Raw genomic sequence first — 27,584 nt, 5'->3', positions numbered from 1 at the left:
GTGGATGACACTTGAAGAAGAATACTAATATAATAAGCGTTGAAAAAAATCACATAATTGTGTTGTGACCTCAGTCAGGATGAGAAGTCAGTGCCTTGTATACTACACTACGATGGCCGCAATGTAGAAATATCCGAGTTCCATAAATCCCAATTATAAAGTAAGTTTTTGAAAACTTGTTTCCATATATTTTTTAATTAATTCGGCGTTTATTTGGTTTATTAAGTGCCTATCAATTAGATAATATTTGTTAAAACCGTTTGTATTTACCGTACATATTTAATTGATACAACTCACTTTTCGTTTACGCATTATAAATTATCGAGTCAGTAAATTAAGCTTGATTTAAAAATAAACATTGTTAAACAAAAATATTTGCGTATTATAATCTATTAATCAAAACACGCCGCAATTTGAATATTAGGTAGGTATCACAAATTTTATGACATATTGTACACCCATTACGCAGCCAGTTTTCATATAACATTTTCCTTACCCTAGTGGAAACCCCTTCGGAAAAACAGGCGTAGCGTTTGACCTCCCAAATGACATAAGTGTCCCATTAACCCAATGATGGAAAATTATTAAGGTCCCTGGAAACTTGAGCCTCTTTTGAGTAGGTACTAAAGAACCTGCGTTTAATTCTTTGTGTGTTTATGGCTAACGAAAAAATGGTTTAAGGAATGTTTTATTTATGGACTGCCTTTTTAGCGAGGGAAAATAAATTCTGAATAAGTTCATAAATTTTGTGCATAATAAAAATTAATGATGGTGATAGAAATTTTATGTAAATTTTACGTAGCATAATGTTTTTTTTAGAATCCCATAGGTAACGTTGTACCCAACATCTCCTACCATGACTTCTCACCCTTATTAGACATATTATATTACGGCAACCCTCAAAGCCCGCTATGTAAGGGCTCAATATCCGGTGAAGTCACCATATAGATTCGTGTTGTTTTTTCTCAAGTCTGAGTATGTATATGATTTTTAATTGGTACACTACTGTAATCCAGCTTCGTGGCCTATTGTAGAGCTAACACTCCCGTTACTGTAATGTTACCTTAGGTTACCTAGCACATTAAACTGTAAATATTCCAGTTAATGTGCACTTCGCCATCTTTGTATGTCGGCTATTTCTAGAATCATCAATTTTCATCAAATTAAAATGTTATTACTTTCAAAATCAACAATATTAATAATTATAGGTGCACATAGCAAACAAAGCATCGCATTCCATTACGAGCAAAAGACGATCTAAATATATATGCGACAAAGAGAGACATACTCAATTGTGAGATAGAGATAATATGAAAGTAATGGTTGAGCTCAAGACAGTATTATGACTTGTAGGCTGTAAGAATGCATATAAATACTCGTATGATTATAATTAAGTTTTGATGCCTTTTTGATCATGTTAACACAAACAAATAGCGAATAATGATGATGAAACCTTATTTGACTTATTTGTGTTGCCGAAATAGATCTTTCCCTGTTAATTACTATAATATTATAAATTTCGTATAGTAACCCAAGGTGACATCACCGGAACGGAAAGAATTTATTATCATCGTAAAGGGAATGTTAAGGATACGCAACAATATTATGCATGTTTCAGTTGAATGCTAGATATATATTTCAAAATATTGGTTTATAACTCCATAAAGTCTTTAATGCTTTTTCAACGCCTAAGGTATAGTAGTTATCCAAAATATACACGTTCAAAAAATAGAGTGCAGAAAAGCCATGACTTCGGTGACCAAATAGCTGCTACTGAAGGTAGGAATCCGCTTGAGGCTTCCAAGGTCTATCCCAGATTAGAAAATAAATATGGTTTGACCTAGATGCGACATTATTTAAACATTTTTTAATATTTTTATATCATCACATATTTAATTTGATTAAGAGTTGTAAATTACAAGCAGTAAGTAACGAAATTACTTAAATAACGTTGGCTTTATTTATGTACATTACAGAATATTGATCTAATCATCTAATGACTAAATTAGAATGAATAGATATCATCTTTTACTCAAACTAAAGTGATTAAATCCATAATGTAGTTATTTGATCATCATCATTGACTTTAGAATCACATGTGAATCTTGACCGCCTACAGGATATCTCTCCACGCCTGCATATCCTCTGATATAGTTCTTCAGCTTTGAAGACTCGCTGTGATGATGTCTCTATTAACAAGTCAAGCCAATTAACAGGCCAAGCCGACTTATGTTCGGTCTTTTAATCTGTCCTTTTCCTCCATGTATATTGCTATTAGTATTTTGGGCTCCTACTGCATTTTCCCAGCGTAGACGTCTCGACTCCACAAACAGTTCCTCGTTATTTATTTGATAATTATTACAAATACAGCAGCATGATTGTATCATTTTGATAACATTCTCAGGCACCACAAAAATTCCTCTAAATAATGAGACCAAATTTTAATAAATATCCCGGTCATGGTAAACTACATAAAAATACTTCAATAAAGACGGTTATACGAGGGTGGGTCAATAATTCCTTAGAAAAAAGCATTAAAACAGTTTTTATTTTTGTATTTTTTTTTTATTTCTCAACATAATCTCCTTGGAGCTCAATACACTTGGTTAGATGTTTCTCAATTTTTTTTAAACCGTCAGAAAAATAAGTTTTCGGAAGGTCCTCAAAATAAGCATTTGTCCGATCGATGACTTCTTCATTTGAAAAAAAACGTTGTCCACTTAGCCATTTTTTTAAGTTTGAGAAAAGGAAAAAGTCACTGGGGGGCTAAATCTGGCGAATACGGTGGGTGGTCGACCAATACGAACTTCAATTCTTCAATTTTAGCCATTGATCGTAAACATGTGTGAACACGGGCATTGTCCTGATGAAAGAGGATTTTTTTCCTGTTTAAATGAGGCCGTTTTTCTTCAATTTCGTTTTTTAGCTGGTCCAGTAAAGATGCATAATAATCCCCTGTTATTGTTTTTCCTTTTTCCAAATATTCAACGAAAATAATTTCACGTGCATCCCAAAATACAGTAACCATAACCTTACCAGCTGATTTTACGGTTTTCGCCTTCTTTGGACATGGTTTGCCTTCGCAATCCACTGCTTTGACTGTTCTTTCGTCTCGGGAGTATAGTGGTGTATCCATGTTTCATCTACAGTCACAAAGCGACGAAAAAATTCATCCGGATTGCGTTGCATGAGCGACAACAGGGCTTTAGAGGCCACCACCCTATTGCGTTTATTGTCGATTGTGAGCAAACGCGGCACCCATCTTGCAGAAATATTTTTCATGCCCAATTTGTCATGTAAAATAGAAATGACGCTACCTTTTGAGATCCCTGTAACCTCAATTATCTCACTCAACTTTAATCTTCGGTCACTTAACACCATATCGTGGATTTTATTGATCATTTCTGGTGTAGTCACCTCTACAGGACGTCCTGAGCGTGGTTCATCCTTTGTTGATGTACGACCACGTTTAAATTCATTTAACCAGTTATAAATAGTTGCAAGTGAAGGAGCAGATATGCCGTGAACTAAATCCAACTCATTTTTTATTTCCTTTGCTGTTAACCCTTTTATATTAAAATGTTTAATAACAGCTCTAAACTCAATTTTCTCCATTTTTCCATTTTCCACAAGCAAATTTTTTTATTAAATGTACGAGAAACACACAACAACCCGACCAATCTGATTGAAACTTCGCAGCATACTGAATCGGTAGTGCCGCTGCATGAAAACAAACCGCTTACAGTACTAGTCGCGCCACCTGTCGGCTTTTCTAAGGACTTATTGACCCACCCTCGTATCAACCTTGATTAATACAAAATATACCAGCATAGTATATAATATCTATCCCACACTATAAATTAGTTAACTTAGGTTAATTTGGTTAATAAATGATCAGCCCTTGACACTAAACTGTAAATATCAATCGTAGTACTAGTTATTGCGCACACTTCGAAAGTAAATAGTAATAATTTAAACGAAATATGCAACCGAAATCTTTAATCAATAACTTGAAATACCATAGTAATTCACAATCTAGTGTCACGGCGTATATAATATAGTCGGGTTTGGCGGCATCCCACAAATGTTAGTACCTACATGACACATGTACTAATAATTTAAAAAAAAATGGTATTCCACTTCAAAAGATTAAGGAATGTAACATTCTTTATTGAACATACATAATTTAGAAACACCTCAGATATACATTTATGTATATTAGAAAAATTATTTCCGAATTATGTACATTCTTAAATCTTGGGCTCGTGCAATATGTTTTCGAATAAATAGCAAATGCAAGTATAAAGTTAGGTTAGGTTATAAGCAAGTATAAGCAAGTTATACCTACGTGAAGACTAAAATTTTAAAACATCCTGATGCCCGCTAGGAGTCGAGGTAAGTACCGACCTATTATTATTGGAACCGTGATTCAAATGACAAAAGCCGATGGTACAATATTAACGAATTTGATAAAGACTTAAATCTCATAGCTATTAAGTAGTGAATTTCGTCGTAATATGGTAAGGTACAGGTGGCTAAATTATTAAAACATATTGGCTGAAATCTGATAAATATGCCGTCGCGAATTTTCATTATGTTTTTCTAATACGTGTGTATCTAAGGTATTTGATATTTCCAAATGATGTACTCAGGGCTCGAAATGGACCGGAACGCACCGGAGCGCCGTTCCGGTTCATAAAATCCAAAAAATTATCGTCCCGTGGAAATATTAATTTGACCGTCTGAGCTAGATATTTCATATACCTACTTAATTAAAAAATAACACACTTTTTTTATAAATCACATTTACAATTAATGTAGTATAGTATAATATAGTTGATATTTTTCTAAAATTATCGAGCGCTCCGGTTCGTAAAAATTTCCATTTCGAGCGCTGGATGTACTAAAAACAGTGCATTTTTACAAGTGCTCAAATCGATTGCTTCCACATTGGCGTATTTGGTAAATATTCATGTTGGAGTCATGAAATTATTCACCGTTTATTAACTCGTATCAAAATGTACCATTAACCAGCGGAGAAAAAAAGGGGGCCTATTTGTACACATCTACTCGTTCCTATGCTTTGTCAAGTATCCACAAATAACAAATAATTGTCTAAATACACCAGTCGTGGGATTCGCCTTAATAATGGATAACAAATTGACATCCACATATTATTTTACTTGCTAATATAACAATACATGTACATATATTTCGTTTGCTAACCGTTTGTCAAACACGGAAACTATTCCCAGTCCCAAACAACCCTAGAACAAACGTGTCTACCTAATCCAATTTACAAGGTAGGCAAGTGAATTTAATATACCTACTCGGACTAACATGCGTGTTGTTTTGCAGTCGTTCCGCCGAAGTTTGGCAGTGTTTCGGAACTCGGATAGCAGATGGCGGGCCTGGGCAACATTGTTGTGTACCGGAAACGGATGTTTTTAATTAACGCGCGATTCTCTTGGCATACACCTCCATGTTAACGCTCCTTAATGACTCGTCTATCCTTCAATATACATTGTGTTCTATTATATACAATAATAGTATACACAACTAATAATACGTCTGATAATAGAGAGAAAAGTTAATAACCCATTTACAAACCTAAATATACTTAACTAAATCTTTAATTTTGTCTATGTATTAACATTTTCAAGCGTAAATGTGAATGAGAAACAATGGTTTATAATTGATTTTCGTAGTTCAGTATTTTTTTCCATTTACCAATCTTGGCCCGATTAGAAAGAATATGTTTCTTCTATATGACATCAGGTTGCCAACCAAGCTATATTAAAATAGAATACAATTTTGATTCCGCTAAAAATGTAAAATAGTATAATTTTACGATTTCTACTGATCTAAAGAAAGAATATATAGACTGCATGCCACTGTTGGCCACATATACGCGATAGATGACATTAGACCTATGGCGATATTACATATTACAAATTGAATTAATAGACATTTCCATGTAGGTATCAAGTTATAGCTAATTTTGTAGATCAATGACCGTGACAATAATCTTTGTATATCTGTTCTCACTTAGTTAGTTAATAGCCTAATTATTACCTAATTATAAGTTGATAAAATAATAATCAGTACGTCATGATTGATAAAAAGAGAATTATTCGATTGTAAGTTTTCGACCGAAGCACATCGCTCTGTGCTGTGATTCGCATTATTGTAACAATTGTACACATGTACTTACGCAATTTAAATAAACTCACACCCTTCATAATCACGACAACGACTTCTCATCTCTCCTCGTCACCACACCATTGGCCCTCACATCGACGACCCCCTACAGACCTATAGAAATTTCAAAAATGTCATAATTTTACGAAAATATTAACATGCCTAAGTTGTTAGCTAATTATGTGTGTATTTTATAAAAATAAGTGTGTTAGATTTTTTATTATGATAATATAACATATCTACGAGAAGGAGCGATAATTTTGGGAATTTCATGAACCGGAACATCGCTCCGGTGCGCTCCGGTACACTTCGAGCCCTACATGTCATTAATCCTCTCGTATACTTCGAGGATGGAACGTGATATATTATTTATTATATTAGACGAAGCAACTAGTTTCCGAATATATGTACATAGTACGTAGGAACTTTACTTACTTGCTCGTAAAGATTTATCAATTTTGTTACTTAAAACTTTTTTCTTAACATCGAAGGCTTTCAAAGTTTTAACATTTTCCATAACATGCCGGAGTATATTTTAGATAACTACATAACATATATATATATATATATTTTTTTTTAAATTCTTTTATACTCAAAAAACAAAGTTTTTAAATGAAATTTTGAAAAAAGCTTTTTGAAAACTTATTATTTTCGAATTATGTTATAAAGAGACTTTTAAATGAATATCTAGATATTTATATTATTACGATATACGTAAGATTTAATAATGTTAGATTCTGTAAAACCTTAACTTTGAAATAAATGAAAAATGTATGTTGTCCCAGTTGATTCAACTTTTTTTTTAATAGTTACATTTCTGAAATATTTAAAAATTATGGTTTCCTTCTATATATTCATATTATATTTTGTAATTTAATAAAATACGATCTATTAGCGTGGACAATATTACGGATTCTACGCCCAGCTCTATCTCAATAAAATTGATTTAGTTCAAGGTTGTGTCTGTATTGTCCCTTCCGTCTTTCACATTCTCGATCCGCTGAAAAGGGTTTGTTCGCATATTTGATTATCAGTCCTCAAAAAAAACCAATGTCCCTCAGAAAGTTTTGTGTTGTGAGAATAGTTGTTTTTCCACCACCCGCTACTGCTAACACAGCAATATACACTGAAACAATAATATTAGTAACGCCGACCGAATTAAGACTTTTTGGGCCCCCAGTAATATTTTCGTAAAATATAATATTTTTGTAACATTAATAACAATTTTCCTAATTATAATGTATCACGTTATAAAAATTTATTTGCGCCGATTTACTATGTCAATTTATACCTTCCCGGATATGCAAACAATATTTCGCGCAATTAAAAAATATTAAATTACCATGTTCAACTCTCAGAGTATAATAATATGGGGTTCCACAGATTGGAAGTTGTATTAACGCATCTTTATTCCAACGAGAAATGGATATTTGCCACATGCTCGAGCTAGTGGAACAACTTAACTTTGAAATTGCGCAGATTTCGATTTCTTCTACTGCGCATGAATTACATAGGGTAAATTTAATTGTTTTACCGTTATCATTTCCGACTGGTTTTATATGAAGCGTATTGCATCGGCGTCGCTCTAACTACGTCATATTTTCTGCCAAAACTATTGAACTTCCGTATGTGGTATGTTTGTTTACTAGACCAATCTACCGCTTGGCCATTACGGGCAACGAACAATTAAGTGGAATGTTAATTCAGTATCTTTCAAACCTTCACGTAAATACCGACATCAGTACTTGAGTCTTTCGCAGACTTTTTCTTAACTCAAACTAAAATTTAGAATACTCCTTAAATATCGGCACATATAAGTGTTTCACAAGCATAGTGAATCAAGTCCATTCTGGTTATTTTTAATAAGTTAAGTTCAAACATAATATTTGAGTATTTCTTATTCTGTAAGGGCATGATTTCCATTACATAATAACAATGTACTCAAAATAATACTTTATAATTGTAATCATACCCTTACAGAATTATAAATACTCAAATATTGTGTTTGAACCTAGGTTACTAAAAAAAACCAAAATGGACTTGGTTCACTATGTTTGTGAACCACTCATATAATTAAAAAATATACTGAGTGGAACTTCAACCCGCATCAATCGCTGTTTGGTTAATACACAATACTCGTCACACCGGTTATTTCTTGTTAATACATTTGTTTGTTATACCTTGATTTAACCACTACCTTGTAAATTCCAAACTATGAATGAATGGTTAATAAAGAATGCTACAATCTTAAATCTTATATTTTATTCAATAAAAATGGTAAATTCGTAAATGTATATAAGTACATGCGTTAAAAACTAAAATTCAGAGAGATATTGATGCCGACAAAATATCTTCGTCAATATCAACGGAATTTTAGATAACACCTCAAACGTATCGTTATTACAAAATTTAGGCATGATTATTACGCCCAATGCCTGAACAAAAACGAACCATAAGTGCGAGTGAGAAAGCATTCCGCACGTTTATATCTCCGCAATATGTGTTAGAGTAAGATAGAATTTCTATGACTGAATTAAATATTTTTTGTAAACGTCGCGGGTTTCATTTTGCCCAACAATAGTCACTCTCTTTATATTGTTACTACGAGATTACGCCAATTAATAAAGTGGTTAAACACATTTCTCAGAATGCGACAGATGTGGGTTCTTATCTAGTCACACTCTGTTATAATATTTTTCAAAAAAAATCTAATTATTGTATGTCAGTGTTTTAAATTATGTATATTCTATAAAAACCGGTAGGTACATACGCAAATGTAGATTATTGATTCAATCACTAATAGTTTTTTTACATGTTCGTTTCTAATGACCAAAACTTTTTTTTAAAGTGGCCTGAAACAGAATTAAAACCGGAAGCGAGTCTTAGAATGTAAGTACAAAAGAGTCGTACCCAAGTCCTTTGTTTTTATCTCCCATTTGACAAAATTATTTGAGTTATTTTCTTTAACCTTTAACGCGTGATTGTTTACTAGTAAGAATTTTCTTAAACAAAGGATGGCGAAGGCAAGGGAATCACAACAACATAATTTTAAATTATGAAAGAGGCGCTCCGGTTGACAGTAGCCCCTAAAATTACAACAAGAGTTTCTCGCATTTTTAATTATCAAGACTTCGTATTTGAAAAGGTTTGAAATTTTGGTAAATATATTATTTTAATTTCCTGCATTCCTACCAATCGAAATTCCACGGTTAGTCATTAAAATAACGGCCCGTATTTACATTGCTCTACCACTAACCGGGATTAGGCGAAATCACACAAGCCTATCTTCGTCGGGGAAAATCCGAGCCTAAAAAATACGCTTCCCTAAAAGCGCGCGAAAAACGGAATTCTCGACGGGGCAGCCATCTTGTTCATTGTTGAGTTATCGGCGGCTTTAGAGGGATGAAGTATTTAGGGAAATCCCGCTGAAAAAATAGACCGTGTTTGAAGCAATTCGGGAACGAAATAAGCTTGGATGTGAGTCGTTAGATTTTATTTTACGATTTTTTAATATTGTTTTGATTCTGTGGATATTTGTGATACTCGTAAAACCACTTTAGTTTAAGTCTAATAAGATAGTACTTAGTTATCGATACGACTCTATGTTAGTATGTAGCTTACTAGTTTCGTTAACGATAGTTTTTTGTTCTGTCTTTGACTGTATACGAGCATTTATAATGCGATCGTACCAATGTATCCCTAAGATAAGCTAAAAAGTTGAGACCTTCAAACTCTAGTAAAATGCAATGCCTCATAGCGCGGGTAGTACCCACGCATTTAACAAACGGTATTTGGTCCTCACAGAATCTCTTGGAAAATACAATTCACTATTTCCTAATCCAGTATATGCCTCCTCTTTCAATATTCAAACTTTTCCATACAGATAATATTATGATAAATTTTAATTGTCATATTTATCAATAGTTCTACGCTTTTGCTGTCAAAATTTACTGAAAACTTTGCTCGGCTCAGTCAAGCGTTTATCAGGGCAGCAGAAGTTTTCCGGTAAATTTCATCAAAACCTGTAATTCTATCTAACTTCTGAATTAACGTAAAATGCATCAAACTTTTGTAATTTATATTTTACTGAGCAATTAAAACTTTTCGCCTTTTATACGACTTAGAAACGATAAAATAAACGGCCATTTTTATTTTTAAAAAATGCAATGAACTGTAGACTAAGTGAATACAAAATATTTGTCTTCATGATTTTCACTCTTTAAAATATATCTCCAAAGAGTTTTACATTTTTACCACACACAACTTAAAAAACAATAATTCAGAAACATCTAAGGTCAAAGCATAGTCGTCTACACCTACACTATGATCTGACTAAGTGAAGAACACTACGAGTTTTTTGTTAATAGCGACGTTATATATTCTGAACTAAGGCCTGAACAAAAACTAACCATAAGTGCGAGTGGGAAAGCATTCAGCACGCGTATAATCTCCGCAATATGCGATAGAGTAAGATAGAATACATATAAATAAACGACTTAGGGACGTTAAACGTGAGGCCGTGGTTTAATAATTGATGTGTTTATGTCAAAAGCGGGACTACGTATTTTTGAAATATATAGTTGTTTTGTGCGAAATATAAAGTTTGAAATAAATATTTTTAGTTAATTTAGTAGAAAAGATGTTTAACTATGTTGTGTTTAAATGTGGTAGCATTATTGATAAGAAATGCGATGGTATAAGATTGTGTTACGCTTAAAAATCTATTACCGTCTTTGTCGTAATGGCTCCACACTTCCATGAACTGGTTAGCAGAGAGTTTCTTCAGCTCCCTGGAGTCGGGATCTCTGTACTGCCTCATAAAGTTGGCAGCTCTCTCCAAGTTCAGTTTCTTTGCCTGTGCTGCGTCAGCACTCATGATGACTTCTTTTGTTTAGTTAACTCTGGATTAATAACTTAACTGCAAAAAAAAAGAAAAATATGGTTTATATTACATATTTAAATATTTTAAGATATTAATTTTTAAGTACCCTCGTCACGCCGTGTAATTAATCATTCATGACACACTTTAATGATCGAAAAAAGAACAGAACACGATATTTAAAACCATACAACGCTATTGTTGTTATTGTAACACAATAAAATAGCATCGCAGGCGAACGAAAATCGTTAAGGAAACATATTATTATATAGTTAAAGTAAAAAATGCTCAGTGCACCCATGTTTTTGTTCAACACATTAAACTGTTGCAGCTCAGATGAGCAGAACCATTGCCGACTGAAGAGAAAACCGATACATTCACGACTGGTCCTATCTTTACGCTCCTCCCGTTATCTATGGATGACCTGTCATTGCCTGCCATTGTCTATAGAGTGCTCATACTGACGCGCCTGTCGTGTTCACGTGACACAGGGAATGGTTTGATTTGGATAGATGAGTTAAATGATAAATAACACACTAGCATTAATACACCTTCTACAAATGTAATGCATAGATCAATGCTACATATTTTTTGGAAATCGATATCACCACCGGTTTTTGTGTGAATGACTAGTTTGACTTTGACAGCTGATGAATATCAGGAATGTATATTATTTATAAATAACACTGATACATAGTTAATATAAGTATTTGATGTGAGAATTTTTTATAATTCAATTTGAAACGAGAAAGGGCGAATCAATATGTCAAGCAATTTGCGATCGGATTTTGATAGCTGAAAAGTGGACCACTCGTTACTTGTGAAAAAAGGCTTTACTAATCTAAAGATGGCGGTGGCAAAACACATCCACAGTATGGAAAATACACAGGTTCCGAAAATAATCGTCTCTATATCGTAATATATGGAATGAAAAAACTGAGAAAACCACAGCTCCACTGGATCAATAGAGTAAACAGGAACACCTTGGAATTACTTGTCATGCTGTAAGACTAGTTGATACTGAGAAGAACTGAAGAGACAATGGCTAGATTTAGGTTGTAAGGTCATTGAAAAAAACACTGTTAACAATATATGGAAGGCATAATTAATAATCAACCGGATTCATTTATTTTTACTGTTCGACGGATAGTAATTAATACTATCAGCTGGAGATATGTGGGAGATTTTTTTTAATTTAGTAAACATTCATATTGATTATTTTTTATGATCAATAAAGCCAACGTAATGGTCCGTAAATGCGGAATATTCCAAAATTAAAAACGATCAGTAGTTACCGATGTAAGCTTAAAAAATTCAGATAAATTTGAATTCTGGTTTCAATAATTACAAAAATGACTACCGTTCATAGATACTTAAGTCAGTTATTATTTTTTTATTATTACTACACTTAATAGTAGACAAATCTTAAAAACCTATAAAACAACGTCCACAGAAACTCACACTCACGTAAATGAAATATATCAATATCCGAAGCGATTTGATTTAACACAGCTATTTCCCTCTCAATTGGCATTACCAATGGCAGGTTAGTTTAGCACCTTGAGAGAACAAACAATGAATGCTCCCGATTTCTCAGAAATAGTTATCATGGACGCGCAAGTCAATACTATCAAGATTGGCAGAGTTTTTATTTGTTTTCATTACTAACGTATATTTGTTTACATTTATTTATATAAATAATCATGACTCATTTGTAACTTTTAATTCTCCAATACATTATTGTTTCAGTGTGACTCTAACAAATAAACCTTCATGTACAAAGGCTCCATAGGCCTTAGAGAAGAAGGTTTTTTGTTCCAAATGTTGGTTAAAAAAATGTATTTCTGTATATTATGATATTACAATGAGAAAATAGAAGGAATTTTATGACAAAGGGCTCCGAATTTGAGCACAGGATTTATTCATATATTTCGTACAACGTCACAAGATTTTTGATTTAAATATTAAATGACATGCAGTGGAGTGCGCATGCCGCCCAAAATGGTGAAAGACTTGCTCATGAATAATTAATGCAATAATTTACCTCACTACTTTTTCAGGGGAGCGTTTTAAAGATTATAATACTATGTAATTAATTTGGTAGGGGCGTGAACCATAATTTATTATTTATCAATCCTTTTAGTATAATATATTACGGGTTCTTTATTGCTGTTCGTAGACACAAAGTTTTTGTTTCAGACATACCTACCCTTTGTTTTCCATTCACTGAGGGTTTATCAAAATTTCTGATCAAAAATCCATACCAATTTTAATAAAAAGGTGTATAGTTTTGTTTTTTTTTTAATATGCATGCGTTTGATACTAATACAATTTATGTATATTCACTCAAAATAATGTATGCTACATTTGTATATATATTCAATATTAAATAAAACATAATTAAAATCAATAATTCAGTTGTAAAAATAATTACAACATAAAAAGAACTTTTTATATGCAACGTTTTTAAATTTTCTGTTGAATCATATAAACTTGACTTGACTAGCTTAAACGATCAAAAAAAATTTTACTTGATAGGAATAATACTGAAATGTCATTTTGACATGTCATATTGATTTCCATAGCAACGCACGTATATATTAATAATTTAGTTGCTAGGACCCCAGACTAGCAACCAATAATGGTGTCGAAATAACTTTTCATACAAAACAGAATTAAGTGAAAACTAATTCAATTCTACTTAAAGGTGGCTAAAAGTATTAAAAAATGCATTGGCATCGTGTTCTGATGTATTCTAAAAGTTTAGAATGTCTAGCTGGTCGGGAAGTTAGTTAAAAATTGATTGCAAGATTTGTACCGGACAAAGAACCACCGGACAAATAAGAATACGACCTAAGAAAAACGTTGTTATAAATGGATACATCATTATGACCTTGCAGTGACATGTTAATAATAAATCTACAATTCGCCCTCTGGGTTAAAGATGGAATATTAATCCGGGTTATCACTAAGTACTTTCTTTGTTTTTCAAGTAAGCTGATTTTTTTACCATTTCACTTTTCTCTCAGAACTCTTTTCAGACCAAAATGGCGCATAAGTACTTATATCAGTAACATTTTCTTTTAAATCCTGCTATCTTTCTGATGGCCTGACTAATGATCCATGAATAAATAACGTCACGAAATCCTGTTCTTTATAATAATATATTCCTTACACCGAACTTGGGATAAAACCTAAATAATATAAAATTTATTTGTTTAATAATTCTAAACATTATAACGACATATTTAATAAATATTCTATTCTAAATATATTGAAGAAAATCTTCTCTGTATAGACACTATAAACCATGTATGGCAAGTAGGCTTTGATTGGAGTGCCAAAATAACCCGATTTTTTTTTTAATTCGTGGCGCGTGCCATTCTTTTTTAGGTGTACACATGATATAATCTAAATCATATTTATTGTATATAAAAAACAAGTATAAAAAAATGATACACATAAAATGAAAGAAAATAAGGCAATATAAAAAAAATCAATAACACGCTAATTTTTGTTGAATGTCTGATATATAGACTGATAATATGTCGTTGATTGCAAATTAATACATGCTGCTGAATCTTCATTTGTTGACCGATTAAATGTACATGATTAAATATAGAAAAAAATATTAGTACGTGGAAGAAAAAATCGTCAACAACGAGATTCCTAGTTTTTTTAACAGATATCAGGCATGCTTTTCCATGTGTTGCCACAATATACATTAACATGATTTCGCTTTGATTTTATATTTTTCCGCTATAAACGTTTTGAATATTAAAATATAAAAGGAATTTATTTTTTGGCGTGCCGTCGAAAACTTTTAGCGTGCCAAGTTGGGCACGCATGCCACGTATTTGGCATCGCTGCTATAGACTAACCCTAAATATATTGATAGTTAAGCTGAATAAAAGGTATCGTATTATTAAATTATGAATAAGGCATTGTCAGATTTGTTTGTAACAAACTTCCTACTAATTTTGCCCGTATCTCAAAAACTGGGAGCAATTCGATACAATTTGCAATTAGCCCAAACAATAAATTAAATATAAAGATTGGGAAATACATAACTAGATTATTGGGAAAAATATATCACAGCAATAACCATAGTATTTCATATCCATTATAAAAAAAACCGTCAAAACAAATCATCATCATTCAATGCGTTAACGTACAGTATATTATTTTTTTCCAATTCAACCGACATCCCACACTAAACACTTTGATAAACAAGTTACAATACAATATCAGTATGACGCGCACATCAAAGAAACTGACAGATTGAAAACATTTACAGATTTCTTTGTATTCCGTTCTGAATAAACATTAAACTGTAAATAATGGTGTCTATCTTTCAACGGATATTCTGGTTAACATTTATTCTATCACTATTATCTGTAGGTAGGTATATTTTCGGAAGGACTGTATAAAAAATACATTCTCAATTAAAAATCACAGAGCTGTTTTCACTGTCTCATTATTTAAGTTGGTAAGCATGAAAACAATTTGAATAAAGAACAAAACGTGTCGCGGTATATTTTTGTGAAAATAATTACTTTTTTAATGCCTTAAAATTTTATCTTTTAGTACAATGAAAACCCAGTCCGGAGACGTTGAATATGTCTTTTGTCTCACTTCCGCTCATTTTTCGCACAGATTTATGTTTTATTAGCACATTTACAATTCTCCAGTCACTATAATATATTCAGTCAAGTTCAAGTAGTGTTTTACTATCTAGCAGTGGTGGCCGGTGGTCTTCAGAATAGCATTTTCTGGTAGTGCGCAATGGTTTATCTTCTATAAAGAGAAGATCTTCTTCTTTCACCCTGTGACGACCGAGCATTGGGACATAGAGCAAGCACAAGTTCGCGCCACTTCCCTCGGTCCATCGCTAACTCTTGCGCCTCCCGCCATGTCAGATCTGCAGCACGTAGGTCGCTTTTGTGGTACCGCTGCAGGGTGAGGGAGGGCCGCCCATGGTGACGGAACCCTTGAGTCTGTGCCATAAGGGTACGAAGTGTCACACTCTTTGGTGGCATCCGGAACACGTGCCCTAGCCACGTAAAGGTCGTAAAGCGTCTCTTCATGATTACCTCAATCACCGAAGGCTAAAGGGTTGAAAGCTGACCCATGTCACTGACGACTGCAAATTCGTCAAATTTCTGAGAAAAGAACCTACTACGCAACGGTAAGAGGAAACTACGTATCTTAAAACGCGGGAATTCTTTTCTTTATCTTACCTCGGTTACAGGTCATGAATTAATGTTCCCATTTAAAAATCCTAATGAAATTATATTATATTACAACTGAATGAACAGGTACGTTGCTTAACATTTTCTCTAACAAAAATCCATTCTGCGATCGATGAGTTGGACATGCCTGAATTTATCGTAAACATTATAATAGCTAATATTGGACTCATGCACTACAGGTCGGGGAAGATCTTGGCCTCTTTCACTCTGGCATTTCCTCCGCTCACCTTCTCCAGTCGACCACTCCAGTTTCTCTGTAGGCCATCAATCCACCGAACTCGTGGTCTTCCTGCACTGTGTTGTTCTCCTGGACTCAAATACTCAGTTTGTATGAAAATTAGTAGAACACTCGTCCTTTTTTACTTCACTTTTATATGTATAAGCTACGCCACTATAAAAAAGGTTAACTTTGTTATATACAATCTTTATATTAAAAAAATATTGTGCGTTATTTTCGATTGAAAGTATATTCTCACATACACATTGAAGTCTTCGTAAATATTTATATTAAAACATTATAAGATAAAAGCCAAAATATCATAACATGATGGATGGCTAAACAAGGTAGTATCTGAGATACATAATACGAGTATTATATCAAAATAGATATTATACAAGATGATAAACATCAAAATTGCAAGAAAAATAAAAGCTTCAATATAAGACTCGTTTGATATTCACGATACTTCTGTGATTCCGTAAACCATGATGCTTTTAAACATGCCTATTATTGTACCTGTTTATTTCTTTGTGTTACATGTGTATTTCAGCAAAATTCAATGACGAATCTGGCAAAACAGCTGGTATCGAATACTGTCATAAAATATAATTAGATAATATAAAACAGGAATCAATATGTAAGTTAATAACTGACGGAATTTCCTCAGCAATATGTTATAGTGTTAAATATTATTGCAATGAATGTTTTTAAAGCAATAAATAAGAGGTACATTTAGAAATATTTTTTGTATCATGAATTGTAATGTTCACATCATAAAATCCATAGTTTATCCTGTTTTTGTGGAACACCTACTTACAGGCGATCTAGATATTTTCACGGTGACCGTTATCCGTGGGAAGATTCCAAGTGTGTACAATAGATCCCTGTGTAGTATTCAGTCAATTAATTGAATCCAATAATTAATCCGTTAATTACTAATTTTGGACAATTATAGTAGCCTGGTTAAACCCTGCTATAACAATTAATACACATCAACTACCATGTTTTATTTAGAGCAATATCTGCTGTCACCTATGACAAATATTTTTCGACACACACATTTTATATGAGCAGTGTTCATATACCCAACAGCACCTATACTTATTTACTTTGAGAAAATCCTCTAAAATGAACCCAAAACATCGAGATGGGAAAAAGAAAAGAAGGAATACGTAATGGCTACCCAAATACCTTAAAACCTAACAAATTACCGTGAAAGTCCCAAGCAATATATTATTAATACTTAGTCCAATTTTTGATCATATCGTGTAATAATAAAATTGCAAAATATTCAGTCGAGAAAACATGGCGTGATCAAAGTATTTAGTATTTCTTTCAATAAAATATCTTTCAGAGTTCACAAAGAATGTCTGCGGGCTATGAGATAAATATTTAGAGCAAGTATATTAACAACTCCGGTAGATAAAAGTAATTGAATACAATATTATTGAAGATTTATGACTATGTTTACCATCATGTCATTTTAAACGGGATGGTTTTGGTTAAATAGATAGTCCAGTATATTCAGATTTTCTCACGAAAGTATCGAGTTTGGCCCTAATTCGATCCGATATTTCCTACCTACCTACTATACTAAGTGTAGTCATCCAGGCACTGTAATCATGTCACGTGTCATCATTCGACCTTGATGGCATAAACAGGCAGTTACATTAAGAACTCTGTCGCTTCAACATTGGCTACGATACAAGCGAAGCAACGTCAAAACCACAAGTTGACTCATGAGATATTGTTCAACTTTATTGGCATAAACACCTGTTAACCGACAACCCGTCGAGACGTTATCGCCACGACACTGGGTGACTAATCCAGAAGCTATCCGTTACTCTGGGAGATATATTAAGACAACTCAACTGGAACGACAATAGAATTAATGTCGTCAACTGCGAATACCTCAGTCACCTGCGCTTTTCAGACGACATTGTTGTCATTGCGAATGACCCAAAAGACCTTCAAAACAGGATATGCAGAAGCTTGCAAATAATGAAAGCTGCAAAGTAGGTTTAAATATAAATGTCTCGAATACAAAAGAAATGCTAAACTACTTGACTTAACCAAAATTGATCCTCATCAATCATCTTGGACCATAAATTTTAATTGATGACTGTGGTATGTATGAAGAGATTGCTTGCTGAACCAAATTGGGTAGTGCATTTGAGCGCCTGAATAAAATCTTCAAATGTGATCTCCCACTGAGTCTTAAGTATATTAAATTCTCGAATGCGTGTGTAACATACTGTTACTTCCAAATATTCAACAAATGTTTCATTTGTAAGAATTATCTCTCTTTCCTTAACAGGATTTTTGGATGTGTAGAAAGATACGAGAAAATTACCAGATACCTGAGTCACCATCAAAAAGCTATAGGTATGATAATATGTATTTATGAATATCTCAATACCGCGTATAGAAATATGGTTGCCCTATCTATGACTATAGTAATAGTAGAATTCTATTATATCTCAAAATAATTTATTAATACAGTTCAGGGGGTGCGTGTTAGAACGTTACAATGTTTCAATGAAAGGATATTCAGCGAATGATATATCGTGACCCAAGAACAACAAAGATCAATCAGACGTTTACATGAGGTTTAGGTAATGACTGATGAGCGTAAAACTTTTTGCCATTAAAATAAGTGATCTATCATTGTATGCCAATGGATAAATACGATTATCCTTCCGAATCAACTAACGTTATGTAAACCATTAGTGAGCTATGAATTTTGATGAAAGGAAAAGTGTATTATGGAAAAAAATATGGTTTGAAAGTTTATAATCTTTACATTGAGCTACTTTACGAGCTGTTTGTTGGCGAATTTAATAGCGGGCGATTCAGTTACTGCGATTGTGATGATGACACACAAAACTTTCCATTCGCTGAGAAGCCACAAGCCAGCGACTATTTTGACAGAACGTAGGTAGTTCGTTTTTTACCGGGATGTTGCTACTGCGTTCTACACACGCCGGCGTGTAGCGTGTGAAGTTGACCGGCTTTCAACTTTTCTCGGTAGATTGTTTACAATCTGCTTGTTAGCTTGTCAAATGATGACACTGGGCGACTTTACAGGCAGATTGTAAATTCGGCAACAAGGAGCTCGTAAAGTAGCTCAATGTAATTGACGCATAAGACGTTATTGGGTAAATTCTAAATTTCAATTTAGCGCCAATCTTCGCCAACAAAATATCATCAAACATTTTTATTTACATGCTACTTAGGACAAAAGGTTGTTTTTCTATTTATGGGGTTATATAGTTTATTTTTGTATGGAAGAAATAAATAACATGGTGAATAAATAATACGGAGAGTTTTATATGAGAATTACAGGTCCAAGAGGTTTTTTTATTGTTCCACTTTCATACGCCTATAGCAAATACTTTACACGACCATGAATTTACTGCTAGCAGTACGAATTGTCGCGACTATAGCAATAAAATGCAAATGTAAACACTTATTGTCGTGCAAGTTGCAAAACTGATCAGAAAAGTTCAGCAGCTTCTGAATTTTCACGCGATAGTTGCAACTTGTGCCATATGGATATATGTATAGTAGAACGGTCGTGGTGACCCTGGCAGTAAACTATACGAACTACATAACGAAACACAAAATATGCACACAACAAAAACAAACTAACGCGTTTCACTTACACCTGAGAAATGAGATTGACGAGACAATCAATATTTTTGTGTGTAAATAGTTATTGTCGCGATAGTTTACTCCTCGCACATTATGCTATCCTTGACTGAAAACCATGGTAAATGGTGAGAAGTATACAATACTTATTTTCATCAAAGGATTCTACGGTATGTACTTACACTAAAATGCAATTTTCCAATGAAGTACTATAAGCTGTGGAATAAATTTTACCTTTGAAGACCCAACAAGATAAAGACGATGCTGTACTGATACGTTGTGATATTTCATGAGAAGTTTTGGTATTACATTCTTTTCCTTTTGGCGACTTTCTTCAGTTTAAGAAATTTCGAACGTTGTCAAATGAATGGGAAAAGACAGAAAAGATCTGCGTAGTATCAAAACCAGAAATTTACAGTACCTCGACCACTTTATGAAAAGACAAAAGTATTATATTCTCCAAATATCCAAGAAAAGGTCAATCCTACATGTAATCGGTGATGACGTCACATTTCATAGTTTAACAACCTCCGTAATCGGCACTAGTGCAGCTAAGCCAAACTATTCAAACTGATAAAGTAAAGACTTCCCAGGTGGTGGCCAACATCCGTTAGGTGATGACACGATAAGAATAAAAACAGTTTTATTTTATTTGACCGACTTTCTGGACCAATGTAATGTTTCCTCAACCGCTGTGCGACACATTTTCAACCGTAGGCGCCTACTGACATCGTCTCCTTAAAAACGTTACCACGTTATACTTTCGCCCGGGGACTGAATTTAAATGGGTGTTCGTAAATGCTACGAAATAAAATAACGCCCTGTGAGACTGCGTTCCGTTTACGAACAGATGGGATTGCGAGAATAGAAAATGTGTAAAAGACCATCTGTTTTTTAAGCTATTTTCATCGCACATACTTGTACAAAACGGGAGAGTGGAAATAGTGGAAAATGTATACTGTACATAGTTATCGAAAATTATAAATCGATTAGGTTCTCAAATATATGTTTTTCATATTATTATTTAGGCGACTTAGAATATTTTTTTAAAAATAGATTAATATTCTGACTTATATCAGAATCTTCAACTGCTATAAGACGTCACTCTAGATTCTAGAAGTTGGCAAAAGCAACCACGTGTTTCTCACCTGGGAAATCGTACACTGAGAATCGAGAACAAATACTTGCGGAAACTGATATTACGACTTTAAAAGTGACGAGAAAATAAGAAAGCTCTCGTCACATATAAGGCTTAACAATATGCTACGAATGCTTCAAGTAACTCTTGGCTTTACGTACCGTTTTTTCAAGCCAGTCGGATTCCGGCGCCGTGGAGTGTCAATCACATGGGGAATCTATGGAACTGAACATGGTTGGCGAGAGTGATAGGGATTCTTGGATGTCCTGAGGGTGTTCATATAATATGCTCTACCCAAGTAACGGATATGGAAAAGGAAGAATATTTTTCTAGTGACCTAATCTCTCATTTGCTTAATTGTTAATATATTGAATGAATAAATAATACCAGCACTCAATAAAAAAAGTTATGTCAACATTTCCAACGCTGTATACGCGCCCCATAATGTAGCAAGTATTTATCTTAAGGGCTTTTTACGAGTAAGTACTGAATATTAACCATGCACTCAACCCTAGCTAAGTGGTGGGAATGTAGATGTGGGAGAAGGAAATAATATAATATTATAGGCACATAGTAGATCGACAAACATTTATATCAATTTAAGAAGTAATAGTTACATAGTGCGAATTTAATCCACTCATATTTTGAGACCGAAATATGATCTACGAAGGGCGACAAACAGTAATATTTTAATATTTTGCATCAAATACTTCTTTTTTAAAGAAAAATTTTTCTTGCAGTAATTAAACTCACATTTTTCACTTTAAAGGTAAGTGCTTTCGCCTCCTAGCTATCGATCTGTATAATGATTCATGTGAAGAATTTTTGGTACAGTTCGGTTATGAGGAATACAGCGGAAAACACATTTTGAAAACACCCGATATACTGGATTATTTGTTAGTTTGGGTTAGGTTAGGTTTGGTTAGGTTAACCTAACAAATAATCCAGTATATCAGCTATTTTCAAAATGTGTTTGCCGCTGTATTCCTCATAACCGAACAGTACCGTTTTTTTTAAACTACGTAGGTTTTAAATGAGATACTAATCCAAAATCCACCAATAAGGAGGCAATCTGCTTTGTGATCAATTAATGAAATAACATTATTAATATAATCGCAACAGACTTCCGGCGCTAGCCTAATTTTAATCAGTTTACCGCACTGCATTCAAAGCATAATTTAAAACTAACATTAAAAAAACGACAATGAAATGAACACTATTAGTACCTATCCATTGTTGTCGTATTTCACTATTTACTATGATAATACTATGTTGTTGTATTTAAGTTATTAGAGAAGCATTCAATCAAAATGGTAAATAGATTTAAATTATTACACACTACCATATAGGCACTTATAATTATTATTGTATATATCAATTATTGGTATTCCTCTTCTTCTTCGATCATGTCCGATTCTAATAGGATCATATGGACGTCTACAAAGTTGGGGTTTGTATTAAGAGATTTTGTTTTTACGAGAAATGGATGTCAGCCACTTGCTCAACTTATTAAGTCCATAGAAATTGAAGAACAATATATTGTGTACTTGTCAGACCCAGGATTTGAATCTGGGACCCACGACGCTTAAGCTGCGCGGCCAACGTGGGTCATTATTATTGGTCAAATATACATAAAATGTGTAAGATTTATCATTTAGTTATCAATGAAAAATATCCTGACTAACAAAACCGGTCTTGAAATAAAATAAAATAAAACTCCTAGAATAAGTAATAATTATTATGACTTTCTAGTTTCAACCAACTATTTCAATCCACTAAATAAAAATTAAAATTATACGTGATGCCTAAGTACTCAGATGTATATTTCCTTTATACTGTATAATATATTGGTAATATAATAACAATCATCATATTGTATATTAAATTCCAAAGATGACCGCTGGAGATATTAGAAGAAGAACCATACGCCTACATCAGCTCTCGGCAGTTCAATAGCAGCGACATAGCCAAAAGATAGCAGACCATCAAGCCATATTCATGCCACTATCAGCAACGTATCATGGAGACCTACTTCAAAGAGGTTCGACTTACTACATCAGCGTATGCGATTACATTGAAGTGATACGGCTTATTTGTAAACATGGCATAATGATATTAGGTACTGGTTCAGCAGAACCTGTCGACAGTTTTTCATCTAACAAACTTGCGTGGACAAAGAAAACGTTATTAACTTATTTATAAAATAGTTTTTAGTTCCGGGCAAACTATGTTTATTAAATTTGATATTATAAAGAAAACCTCTATCGAACTTCACGATCAAATTGTAAAACTAACATTTGATGGCATTTTTGTACTCCTGTATTATTCAACTTCAAGGGTACGCGATGTATATTCAGACGCAAAAAAATGCTCGAAATTTTCACCCACTTTTGAGCTTTTTTCACCATGCGAAAAAAAACAAATGAACTCTCGCCTCTGAAGAGTGAGATAGGTCGTATCTCCCATCTCAATCTTTATTATATGACGCGTCTCGTATATTTTTATAAAGCCTGTTTATTTGATTTAATGTGCAAGCAAAATTCTACAAAAGAATATTTTCAAGTATGTATTATAGATATTAGATATAGTAGGTTGTACGAGCAAAATTTTAATAGCAGTCTGAAATAGACTTAATTACTGAAATATTTTATACCTGATCAATAAATATTACAGAACCTCAATTACATACCTAAAGCTTAAAGTCACTTTTGAAAGGAAGACAGAGATGGAATTTCTTGACTAAGGTTAGAGTGGTAAGTCATAATAAACTATATATGTGCAGGCGAGCATATCCCAACCATATTTATTTTACGAATTTTTTTACAGTAACCATGAATTCAATTCGAATTGAATATAAAATTAAAATTATTTACGGACTGAAGCCTCACAGACAACATAATAATGGTATGACTTGGGAACATTTTTGAAATAAAACATTTTGACGATATATGTTACTAAGGACGGTGCGCGGTAAACTGGATCTTATGTGTCCTAGAAAAATATCCACGCGTCGGCCTGCATGACTGTTTGTTAATTTCGACAAAAATAGCACGTGGCTAAATTGGTAAAGTACGTTTACCAAATTCCGATGGATACGGATTGAAGTCCAGCACTGTTGGGATGATGCCCATATTTTTTTCAACAGACTATTTCTGAGGAGTTTTCAACATAAATACTTATATATAATACTAATACTATCGACCGAAGGTACTTATGGAATTTGAATTTAAATTCTAATGGATTTAAGTTTTGTATTTCGGCATCTTCAGGCGCTTAAATGGAATAGTACAAAACTTAAATCCATTAGAATTTAGATACTTATGTACAAAAAAACCATGAACATTTTAAAATATTATGAAGTATCATAGCAGGATCTTTTCAAATTTATACAATATATCGTCTCTGTTCTGGCAGAACACACTAACTGGAGAATACTAGTTTCGAGTAATTTGACTTTTAAGTTGTTAAAATGTTTGAAATGGTCTATCATGTGAGTTTATTAAGTAATCGTAAAAAGGATGACTTTAAAATAAAAATTAATTTATTAAGAAGGTTTCCAGACGGTAAAGTTTGAAATAAGGAACATTTTGGTAAACTAACTGAATATGTAATTTTTTTTTAATTAGTGTCTTCTGCCAGAACAGTGACGATATTATCGAGGGTATACTTGCAGAACGCATTAAGTGAGTTTTTGCTGTTTTTCTGTTTTAAATGCCAAAATTCTTAGAATTTTACGCTCTACGTTCTGGTAAAACGCACTTAGTCATAGGATATACTGGTAAGAAAATAGAAACTGCATTAAGTCATATTGTTATTTTTTTATACTGACAGAAAGCATTATATGACCTATAATGCGTTTTGTGTGTACAAAATACAGGACTTGTAACATGGCATATGCATTAAGTGTGACATAATGCATTCTGTCAGTACAAATGTTGTCAATAGATGTCACCATAGGGCATAGGCCATACCTTTGAAATTTTAATTCATCTGTCTTTAGTGATTAGTGAAACAATACATTGAACCATTTGAAGAATTTATTAGAATGACTTCGTCTCAAAGAGCAAAACATAATATATTAAAGATGTGTTGGAGTTGTTCTTATGATCGCAAAAAAGATTACATTCTAAAAAATGTTGAGATTGAAATTCCCGTTGATAGAAAACCAAGGAATGAAAAAAGGAAATCCAGTCAAAACTAAAGAGTTATTTCTTTTTCAAGAGTGGACAAAAAGTCAGAGTCTTTTTAGAGTACTTTACACATTTCAAATAGATCAGTAATTCACGCATTTAAAGAACAAGAAGACGTGGGAGTACAGTTTACGTTACACGATCGTAGATGTAAACATCCCCCTATTCACAAAACAAGCAATGAGAATTTAATCCATATAAAGTCTCACATAGAATCCTTCCCGTTTATGGAGTCACTACACGAGAAAGGACATATATATATAAGGTAATATTTAGACAGTAAATTAACAATTTGCAAAATGTATAGCCTGTGTAAAGACTATTGCACAGAAAAAAGCGTATCACCATTGACACAGATAACCTATCATAGAGTGTTCTGCAAAAATTATAATTTATCGTTTTTCACACCAAAAAAGGACCAGTGCACATTTTGTAATAAATACAAAGTAAGTTGCCCCGAAGACAACATCATAATGGAAGAGGATTTTCAGAGTCATTTGAAAAAGAAAAATGAATGTCATTCTGAAAAAGAAAAAGATAAGGATATGTCTAATAATGAGTCCTTATTCATGACTGTAACATACGATCTTCAGAGTGTGTTACATATACCATCCACAGAGGTTTCACTGCTCTATTATAAAAGAAAAGTAAATATGTTTAAACTTAACTATTTACGAATGTCCAAAGCCGAATAAAGGATTTTGTTTGGCTTGGACCGAAATAAATGGAAAACGAGGGAGTTGCGAAATAGGAAGTTGTCTCATGTGGTATCTCAAGCAGCTTCCATCGAGTGTAACTGAAATATCTTTCTTCTTCGATACATGCGGAGGCCATAATAGAAATTTGCAAGTATCTGCTCTTTTCTTGAATATATGGAATGCGATTCTATGCATAGTGCCATAGAAAACAGGCAAAAGTTTGCATCGATTTATTGTGCCAATGACTAAATGATTTTTGAATGTCTCGTTTCATTTCGAAAAAGAAACCATACGAAGCAAGCGAGCTAAAATATACTGACTTTTATGACCTCAAATTTTTATCGAATCAGTTAATAAAAAATAAAAACTTGGCGTAAGTTGGCTAAAAATGAAATGTCTTAAATATGAAAAGGAAAACCCATTTACCATTCAATATAAATATAATTTTAGTGATGTGTACGAAACAATAAACGTTTTAAAAATTAGAAATGCTTCGCGTATCAACCAAATTTGTTTTGTAGAAATCGAAAACATTCCACAATTATAATATAAAAATCCATTAAAAATAAGTTTTGCCAAAAAAAGGATTTGTGTGAAAAAAGTGTAATACTGGACATTTTTCATTGGTGGTTTCAACAATTATCTGCCGAGAATAACAGCCATCCAGACTTACTTCCGGAGCCCGATATAAATGATTCCGATGCCGAAAACGACAAATAATAATGAACATTCTTTTTTTTAATATTAATACTGATACTAATCTAATTGTTTTCATGAATAAGTGCAATGTGCAAGTGCAAGGAAATGCAAAGAATGTCAATCAGAATTAAGGCTAGTCGTAATATGTAGCATACTATCCAATCTGCATACCCTTCAGAGAAATGTTATTGTAGTTTACGGTAAATAATTTAATTCTAAAAAAAATCTGTTTAAAAATTATTGTGATTTATTATTATTTTCATTGTATTTTTTCTATATTGCTCTAATTTGAAAAAAATAATGTTATTTTCACTAAAAATATTATTTTTATTTGTATTATTATGTACCAATCTAATGATTAACATAAATAAATATAACAATAATGCATTGTCATTTATCTAATAATATGTCAAAGTTAGCAAATAGTTACTGACAGAATGCATTATGTCAGCGGTCACTTACATTTACATTTTTAAAAAAATATCCATGCAACTTATCAACATCAAATCTTATGTTTTGTATGCCAAAAAGGTTATTCTTTATAATGTAGAAAAAAAATATATAAAACATAAAACATTCTACGTGGGAGAAAGCTTTGAAAGAAAAAATTCAGCTATTAATGCGATTATCTCAGAACTTGTTTTAATGACTTAATG

General features: G+C 32.9%; 1 protein-coding gene across 2 annotated transcripts in view; it reads right to left on the bottom strand.

Moving 5' to 3' along the window:
- Cbp53E (Calbindin 53E) overlaps positions 1 to 27,584 on the bottom strand; it is a 319,445-nt gene that overhangs the window by 216,389 nt on the left and 75,472 nt on the right. For both annotated transcript variants that reach the window (XM_085960956.1, XM_085960955.1), the window contains exon 3: positions 10,930 to 11,119. In XM_085960956.1, coding sequence (XP_085817082.1) covers positions 10,930 to 11,077 — 148 coding nt within the window. In that variant the 5' untranslated portion in view covers positions 11,078 to 11,119. The remainder of the gene's footprint in view (positions 1 to 10,929; positions 11,120 to 27,584) is intronic.

The sequence above is a fragment of the Rhyacophila brunnea genome, unplaced genomic scaffold, assembly GCF_057557595.1.
Source record: "Rhyacophila brunnea isolate RB1 unplaced genomic scaffold, BYU_Rbru_1.0 scaffold_12, whole genome shotgun sequence".
NCBI lineage: Eukaryota > Metazoa > Arthropoda > Insecta > Trichoptera > Rhyacophilidae > Rhyacophila > Rhyacophila brunnea.
The sequence above is the reverse complement of the archived record's forward strand: the minus strand, read 5'-3'. Positions and strand labels throughout refer to the sequence as shown.